Source organism: Phragmites australis, chromosome 19 (assembly GCF_958298935.1).
Source record: "Phragmites australis chromosome 19, lpPhrAust1.1, whole genome shotgun sequence".
NCBI lineage: Eukaryota > Viridiplantae > Streptophyta > Magnoliopsida > Poales > Poaceae > Phragmites > Phragmites australis.
The window spans coordinates 13,410,589-13,419,971 of NC_084939.1; the positions used below are offsets into that span (position 1 = coordinate 13,410,589).

The 9,383-nt window shown below is 39.8% G+C and overlaps 1 protein-coding gene across 1 annotated transcript; it reads left to right on the forward strand.

Moving 5' to 3' along the window:
• Positions 1-1,335: 1,335 nt before the first annotated feature.
• Positions 1,336-8,331, forward strand: LOC133900367 (adenylylsulfatase HINT3-like). The gene is made up of 7 exons (XM_062341473.1): positions 1,336-1,690; positions 2,580-2,635; positions 4,946-5,003; positions 5,903-5,969; positions 7,401-7,456; positions 7,699-7,752; positions 7,914-8,331. Exons 1-7 carry the CDS (start codon positions 1,466-1,468, stop codon positions 8,037-8,039), a joined length of 642 nt encoding a protein of 213 aa, XP_062197457.1. The 5' UTR covers positions 1,336-1,465; the 3' UTR covers positions 8,040-8,331.
• Positions 8,332-9,383: the final 1,052 nt, after the last annotated feature.

Genomic DNA, 9,383 nt, shown 5'->3' on the forward strand with positions numbered 1-9,383 from the left:
CTCACGCAATTTGAGCTAGCCCGTTGACTTCCATGGTTGACATCGTGGTGGGCACAACCTACACGGTGGCCATGGTGGCCCAACCTCATGATGCTGCATCGACTTCTCTCTTGCTAGGTATGCCTCTCTTTCCCCTAGACCTTGCCCGTGGGGAGGTTTATGGCTTCATGGTGGCTTTGTGTGTGGTTCATTTGTGAGGAGCCGTCGACCACTTTATCTACGTGGCTAGTGGGGTGCGGAGGCTTTGGACAAAGACTTTGCTCGGTTTTTTGTTGATGCTAGTTTTCTGCAGAACGAGGGCGTCTATCTGCTCCTTAGTGATTCTCCAGTGAAAATCTAGTTCCAGCTCTTTGATTGGGTGACTACGACATTTTAGATGTCATATTCTCCTTGGAGGTTTTTAGTGTTGAAGTGGCTGTTGGCTTAGGTAATTAGGCAGGTGCTACGGTTTAGGTCATTTGGCGGAGCTCCGAGCCTTGTTTAGCTAAATTGTTTGTATGCTATGCTTGTCATTGTAGCCTGGTTTTCCTAGTTAATCGAGTACCGTATGTTTGGCCTCACTTCCCTTAATATGAGGAAACCTTTTCTTAAATAAATCGTCAGTGATCCTGGCTTTAGTTAAAAAAATTATCACCGCAACTAATGTGTGCCTTTTTTTTTCCAAACAATATTATTTCTTTTAGGAAATTGCAAAACCCACATGTAACTACGGGGTTTGTAAGAAATCACCATACAACTGCTTTCTCTTTGATGATAAATACCCATCTAGTGTTGTTGATATTTTTTTAAGGCTTTCATCGTGGTGTTATGGCCTAGCATGGTTTCCACATCTACTATACCATTTAACCTAAAATATGGCTCTGCTTATTGCACGTTTGAAGATCTAAATACCTGAGTAAGAATTGCACATTATAGAGTTATATTAATTAATATTAAGCGGTCCTAAATACACTAGCAACTTAGTTACAAGTTACAATGTCATGTTATAAGATATACGAGCGCCATGTTATACACGACTAATGGTTTAGGAGTATTTGACTTCAAAGAAAACTTGCACGTGTGAAAGTAAGATTGTGTATCGATCCATCAATATGTATTTATAGATCTATTCTAATTTAATTTAATTAACTAACTATATCGTGACCATTGTTCTATAAACTGATAAAAATATTCAAAGCTGCGGGTGGGTTTTTTTAGTTGTTCTTTAATTTAAGAAGTATTCGCAAAATCTTGCCATTTGCTGAATTAACCACACTCCTGAGGGGTTGACGGGTTGAACCCCGATGAGCATGTGAATCACGATGCAATGCATTGATGCCGCCAATTAGCGAGAGTGCGTGCAACACAATTATGCATTCCCACGCGCGCATAAAATAATTTCACCAAAGAAAAAACCCCGGAAAGTCGAGAAGCTCTGGGACCTCCACATTCCCTCAATTCCCCGCCGTTATTCCCACACGCCCAGATGTCGCCGCCAAGGCGCCTCGCCGTGCTCCGCTCTCACCTCCGGCCCGACGGCCAGGCGCCGGCCCCCACCGAGGAACGCGAGCTACGGCCCGCCGCGCCGGTCGGGGCCGTTTCGACGTCGACGTGCGCTGGCGGCGGCGGGGCGGCCCGGGGCGACGTCGTGGGGGAAAGGGAGGGCTGCGTGTTCTGCCGGATCATACGCGGCGACGCGCCGGCGTACAAGGTACGTCAGGGGCGGGGGGCTCCCTTTGGTTTCTCGATCCGTGCTTGCTCCATGGGAGATAGAGCCGGGCACTGCCCATCTTGTTTTGTTCACGTACTTTCTGGCAAGAAATGCTCTGATTTTCTTGTTGATTAAAAAGTGAGTAAATTTAAAAACCTATAACTATTTTGATATATATAATAGAAAACTATAACTCTCGGCGTCTATTTAAAAAATCTATAACTATTTTAACATATGTTATAAACAACTACGACTTTATCATCATAGGTCTACTTATCATCCTCTGTGATATATAATAGGAGGATTTAAGCTCACCTATTGCCGGAGGATGGTAAGTAGATCTATGGTGATAAAGTTGTAGTTTTTTATAACATGTGTTAAAATAGTTGTAGGTTTTTAAAATAAGCAGAAATTATAGTGTTTTAACATATGTCAAAATAATTATAAGTTTGTGAGATTTACTCTTAAAAAATTAAAATTTCTTCGAGATTGCCTCGAGTCGTGAATCTCGACAAGAGTTTGACCATTGTATGATAGAATATTGATTGCTCCTGGCCGCAAAAGTTGTGTACTTGAAACATACAGATTCACTCGAACTTGAGGGTAATTAAAATAGGAATATTTGAAATTGTCCCCCGTTGACTCGCATACAAGTTTACAGTTGGAAGCTTATATATGGTTTTCGGCATACAAGTTTACAGGAAAGAGAGCATGACTTCAAATTCAGTTAAAGAAAAAGGTGAACTAAATGAAGTAATTTCACTTGCAAAGTGGAACCGAGGGAATGACTTTAGTTTCTAACTGGATATTGATGTTGTACCTATTGTATCCTTAATGGGGATAGGGTCGTCAATTTTCATTGATCAGCATTATTTTGTGCTGTTTGCAGGTCTACGAAGATGATGTATGCCTCTGCATATTGGATTCTCATCCATTGGCTCCTGGGTAAATTGCTTCTATTTGTTACTGTTTTTTCCATGTATTACTGTTGTAAGATGTGTACTACATTTTCAGATGGCAATATAAAATATTTGCATGGTTTCTCTAAATCTACATTGCTATTAAGGATTACAGGAATATCTAATGTTAATTGATGCCTTTACTCTGACAGGACAAACCGTGTGTAAAAAATTTGTGTCATGTGCTCAACTTGTGTTAGTACCAGTTTGGGTGGAATATCAATCGACACGTTCATTTGTCAACCTAGATTCTTTCTCCCTGGGATCACTTAGGCCATTTAAATTTGCAGAGTTTTACAACAAGCAATAATCTTTTCGTAAAATCTGTAGCATTTTTACTTCTTTAACTTCTATAGCTTATTTGGCAGAGCTCCTAGAGCAGCTTCTCGAGTGGAATTAGGGGAGCTTTACCAAACAACAATTTTTAGTTTTTAGCTTTCTGAGTGGAATCCGTGAGAGTGATTCCTTGAAATTAACTAGATGTTGGGAACTAAAAAAAGTAGTTTCTTCCGATTCACTTTCTAAACAGAATCACTTCCTTCATATGATTTACCCTAGAGAATCATTTTCAACCACATAATCACTTTTCTCAGAGAATCACTCTATTCAGAGAATTTGGATCAGGGGGAGCTCTACCAAACACATCCTTAGTTTTTCGTCTTCAAATTATTAGATTCCGCATAATTCATTGGAAGTGTAATCACAAAACAGTGCTTTGTATTCTTAGATTTTTCAATCTTCATATAGGTTTATTTAACACTTTGCATGTTTTCATAATTTTTCAAATTATTTTCCTTATAGGAAGAATACAAATATTATGTTCTGATTCTTTGCTAATCGACACAGGTTTTAATGGCATTTAAGACTGTATTTGAGCTCAGAAGACGCATTATCATATCTGAAGATATGTTTGAAATCTGTCTGGATTCTGAAACTCTATTGTCTACAAATTGCTTAACCTGTCTAATGCATTTGTTAGATGTTCAGATATGATCTATATCCCATTGTGCTCATACAGGAAAACATTGTAGTATATTATTGGTAAAAAGGTAGTCATACTGAGCAGATATTGAGATACATCTAGAATTGTCTATCCACATTAGGCAGTTTTGTTTGAGAGGCTTGCTTGTCAAGCAAAAATAATAGCAAACATATTTGCATGCCAAACACGGTTAGGTGATCAATCATTTTGCTGTGGGGGTGGGATCCATCAACCCTACACATCCTTAGTGAACTATAGTTATTCAGCCCAAGTTAATTTTCAAGTAGAAATGCATAATGTGCTAGCTTCTCAGATTGCTTGGCTTTAATTTTGTTTCTTTAATCAGCACTCATCTTAATTAGGTTGTTATGATCCTCATATCCTTTTCTATATCAAGTAGAAAAAGTTGGCTTTTGTATGGTTGTACCATTCAAGGTTTCTCAGTCTTAGAAAATACCGCCGAAAGGTTCCGGTTCACTTAATGACTTAAGTGCCACTAAAAGGTTGCCCTGTTAGGCTATATGCCAACCCTTTTATCTCCATTCGCTGCTTTTGCCATTCAGGACATTCAGGTAAAGAAAAGGCGAAACCATGTATTATAAATGGACAGAAATATGCCCAGCCTATTCCTGTTGCTTCTTTTCCTCCATTTGTCCAGTTCTGCACCATCAATGTTGGCCTATGCTTTCCCTCAAGACTGCTGCCGGCCACAACCTTGATTCATGAATCACTGACCAGGAGGTCCCAGCTGTTGTTTCCAAAACACAAAATTACTTGATTTCTACCTGGTATATTTGTTTTACTCGAACACTCATCTATGCTCTGCCTTGGTTCATCCAAGACAAGGCCCAATCATCACCTTGCGCTGTTGCTCCCATGACCTTAGTTGCCTGTGCTTTGCAAATCTTGTTGCTGGCTTCTTGTCTGTCCTTGTGCCGGCTTGATGGAATCATTTAGGAGAGGAGGAATTGGCAAGCAGAGAGAAGAATCAAGTGGGCAATGTTTAGGGATCTGAAACTAGTCCAGTTCCTTCAATATAATGTGGAAGGTGTTGCTAATCAACAGTAAGCGCAAGGGTACGACGGAGACACATGATAGCAGATTTATATAAATGGATGAGCTGTATATTTCCTAGTGTTGCAACCTTTTGATTGTATTAAAATGAATCTGAACCTTTTGATGAAACTTTCCTAAACTGAGGAACTTCGGCAGTAACAAGCATACTTCTACCGGACAAAATTGGCCTAATCTTTTCTTGTCAGTGAATTTGGCTTTTGCTTCATGATCTCTGCTTACATTTTCTTGCCACTACAGGCATTCGTTGATCATTCCAAAATGCCATTTCCCATCACTGGAAGCAACTCCACCACCTGTAAGTTCTGGTTATTATAATGCTCACAACATTGCATCAAGCAAATTTATCACTGTTTTTGGACACATTCCTCATATAAATTTGAGACCATTATTGAGGGATCTTCCTCAGTAGTTTATTTTGTTTGGTACTTCAATTTTATTTTTTTCTACAAGTAAACGTGCAAGTTAGATTGAACTTGTAAATTTTATCATATGTTCATGTACATGCAAGAGGTCCATGGAAAGGAAAACATCTTCTGCTTGCAAAGTCTAAAGAAATAATTGGTACTATGATGTACTCAAATAGGCTCCTTACTTAAATCTGTCAGATTGCTACTCTCCATTAGCTGATCATCGTTGCATCATTTTCTGCAAATCCTTTAGTTATTTATCTAAAAGAGTTACATTAAGTTAAAAAATTGGCAGTAAATACGGTCTAATCAGCAGTGGTAACGCACAAAAACCTAAGATACCACTTGCCAGAAGCCTCTAGTCTTCAACTGAACTATCTTCACACTGGATTGAAGCTAAAAGTGGTAGTATGCATCTTTGTTTTTTGTTATCACCAACTCATTGTAAAAGCAGCCCATGCGGAATTAGGCAAACAATAAAATGCTAAAGATGTACTGAGCTTATGTTTCTACACATAACACTAATAGAGAACGAGCTCATCCTAGAGTTTCTGAAACGTTATGTCTTATTGTGGGTTTCTCCCTTTAAGCGAACAGAAAACTGTTCAATTCTTGTTGCAGTTTCTTGAAATCCTTGAACTATTTTCTTTTTTCAATCATTCTGCTGTGTTTTCTTCCATCTGCCAAGCAAAATATTGCATGTTATGTTAGAATACATTAGAAATTGCGAATTTTTCCTTTTCATATTTTGGAAGAATTTTGAAGCATTGTCTTGTCATTGGGCCAGGTAGTTGCGGCCATGTGTTCAAAAGTGCCATTTCTTAGCAACGCAATCATGAAGGCAACTGAATGTGGTAGGTAGACTTAACTACATTACGGTATTCATTGTTGTGATAAAACAGTTGCTATTTTTGTTGATAATTAATTATATGGTATTATCTATATCATGTAAGTATCCTGTATTCTGCATTTAGATTGAAGAGGCGCTATAGACTCAATAGGACTCCTACTTTTGCTCATTGTTTTTTGAAAGGAAGCAGTGGTACGGTGTTTGACAAATTGTTCGAAATAGTCCTGCTAACCTTGCATAGCCCAACAATTATGCTTAATGATGTATATGGCTTCTGTAGGAAATTACTGTTAAGATACAAAAGTAAGGATTTGCCACTTTGTTTGTTGCAGTTTTTATGATTTGCCACCCATGGGTTTGGCTTTGATGTGTTGCCACTCGCACTCAGTTCATCAGAATAGTCAGCATTTGACAGTAGTGGTTTATTCTGGGCTTTTGCCTTTCTAATTCTTAAAGATTAACTTGTGAGTTCAATTGGCTGGACCTAATCTGAACTTGTGCGGCAAGAAACTCGTCTTCTTCACTGTGCTCCTGAGCTAGGCCTCTACCCTACCACTGACAGTTATGATTCTTCCATAGTTTATTTTAGCAGCTATTTTTGTGTTGCCTACATGGTAGAGTTGGAGTGATTGCAAAGATAACAAGTGTGGGCAACTGTTAGTTGAGGTCCAGGATGCTGGCGTTGGAGCTGTGGTGGATACCAGGCCAACCAGCGTCTAGGGAGAAGAGAAGAGGGAATAGAGAAGGGTTTGGGGAAGATACTTCTTATCATCGCTTGAATGCTAATGATGATAATGATGTGCATATATAAGCCAGATAATCAATCCAAGAGAAATGGCTGTAATCTAAACAAAAATGAACTAATCTATATAGAGTTGTATAGTGTTGTGGTAGAGTTCCTTTGTTACATGCGAGAGGTCTTGGGATCGAATCCTACTTCAGCAGGGGTTAGTTCAGCTTAGCTCATTAGAGTTGGAGGAAGCCAACCGGGTTCGAACCCTGGTTCCCACAGATGCCTTCCTAAGGCAGGGGCTGAATCCCTATAGTCTTTTTTTTTCATCCTTCAAACCAACTAAGACCCTGAGGCTGCTGGTGGCTGCACCGGCTTCCCCTTGCATCAAGCATTGGTGCAGCCCGCCATAATATTAGATTTCTGCTCCACACCCCACATAATCAAAACCACCTACTACAAACACCAGCGACTGCGCTCTCCCGCAGGGCATATGTTCATGTATTTGGATCCATATTGATGAGTACGTGAATGCACATATAAATAACTTCCCTTGCATTCTTATACTACTTCCCATCCATCTTCGTGTAATTTGAAAAACCAATGTACAATAAATCTGCTCTTGTACTTGATTTCTCTTGGTTCATATATCTCCTTTCGACAACCTTTTCTGATGTTAACATATTACTTATATTGTTTACACAGATTCATTCAACTTGGTAGTCAATAATGGAGCAGCTGCAGGACAAGTTATTTTCCATGTGAGTAACATCTCTAACTTTATGGAGATGGAATTGGTATTGCATAGGAATTTATTTTCTTCTCATCAAGTATCTACTTTTACTCAAAGTGGTACATAAGCATAATATTAACATCTAATCTCAAATTTCCAACTTATGCAAACAAAATGTTCACCCTTCAAAAGCAAAATCTGATACAGAACAGTGCAATATAACTTATTTGCGTATGTAACCTATGGCATCCTTTGCTGTTACTATTGCAGACTCATTTCCATATAATTCCTCGTAGATCTGGTGACAAATTATGGCCTACGGAGGTAACAAGAAGTCAAAATTCTGCTGTATTGTACATTTCTGTATTTTCGTCTTTAAACTATCTGTTTTTGTTTTTTGTTTTTTGTTTTGGTTAACAGTAGTAGGAATGAACTTGTCTTAACTTTTTGTATCATTCACTTTGAATCCAAAACAAAAAACACAGAGCTTTAGAAGGCGCTCCATTGAGCCAAATGAAACCTCAGGCCTTGTGAGCTGCATCAAGGAGCAACTATGTTTTACCCCGGAAGGCTGTAAGACTGAAGCATCTATACTGCGTAAGGAAACGTGAGGCAAATTGCTGCTCTGGTCCAGTACATAATGCGCTTGGATTGCAAACTGAAAGCAATTTGTCTGTGTGGCAGTTCGAATAGTAATGCTCCAAGTTGGGGAGTGCTTGACAGGTCGTCCTGTGATCTGTTGTAGTTTCAGGTTTAAATGAAAGGTTGTCCTGTGATCTGTTGTAGTTTCAGGTTTAAATAGCTCTGGTAGCACTGGTATTGTAACCGCTGTACAATGCCGGACAAAAGTGCTAAAGGCTGTCAAGTTTCGCCTTTTGGAATGTAAAATCTCAGTTCTTTCTCCGTCCCAAGTTCAGTATTTTATCTTGTTTTCTGGGATATGCGTGCCTCACATTGTTCCCGTACTCGTGTGAAATAACTACGTATAGAAGTCGAGAACAGTTTTTCCACATGTTTGTGCTACATGTATCATCATCACCGACGAATGTGTATCAAGATTTGATACAAACTTTCGAAATCCAAACAAACAATCCATCTCAAATGGACAGGAAAGTGCATGACGTGACGCGTTACTGAGTGGAATTTGGGCGGGCAATGGAGATTTTCGTGCTAGCCTCAAATTTAAACTTGGCAGACTGAGTAGAACAGAGAAGACAGCCCGTGGATTCATCCTGAAGCCCAGACCTGGTTGACTCCCAACTTTCCTCAATATGCTCTTGTACACCCGAAAAAATCGTTCCGCTGCTATGGCAGCCAAGGCAAGTTTCATTGTTTATAAATTTTGTTTTTAGCATGCAAAAAAGAACTGAACTTCTAAACAACAGCCAGCTAAAATAAGTTGCATTTTTTATGGTTAGTGGAGATGGTTGTATGCCCTACTTACCAGTCCAGCCAGCTAAAAAAAGTTGCGTTCTCAATCGAATTTATCGCGTCCGGCCTGCTTTGCGGTCTGTGCATGCGGGGTTCCGTCATCCTCATCGTGGGCTGGATCTTGGTGGAGCCAAATGTTTTAGTGGGTTTTGTATTCTTGTGCATTCTATTTGGTTGCGGATTTCTTTGACTAGATCCACTTGGGAGGCGAGGACGCTAACCGTTCCGGTAGACGATCCGTTAGGTGAAGTGGCGTCGTGGAGTGGGAGTTTTGGTTTTTCATTTCAAATTTCTGTGGCCTTTTGAACCCGGTGCCAGGAGGAAGATGTCAGCCGGAATCTCTCCGGCCAAGCCTGATGAACTCAAGAACATACTCACGAACGTGATGAACACAGGGAATTTTGGTGCTGTGCAAATTGCGACTGCCTTTCTGGATATATGGTGCTCCTACTTATACACAATGAGCAAGCTACAAACTGCAAAGAAAAGAAGGAGCGGCCGACCTAATCTCGTGCCCCTCCGCC

What these genes read in the sequence shown, in the direction of transcription:
- LOC133900367 (XM_062341473.1), top strand. Translation starts at nt 1,466, where the DNA reads ATGTCGCCGCCAAGGCGCCTCGCCGTGCTCCGCTCTCACCTCCGGCCC. An exon ending in TCTCATCCATTGGCTCCTGG is followed by an intron (nt 2,636 to 4,945) that starts GTAAATTGCTTC and finishes TTGCCACTACAG; the next exon opens with GCATTCGTTGATCATTCCAA. An exon ending in CATGAAGGCAACTGAATGTG is followed by an intron (nt 5,970 to 7,400) that starts GTAGGTAGACTT and finishes TTGTTTACACAG; the next exon opens with ATTCATTCAACTTGGTAGTC.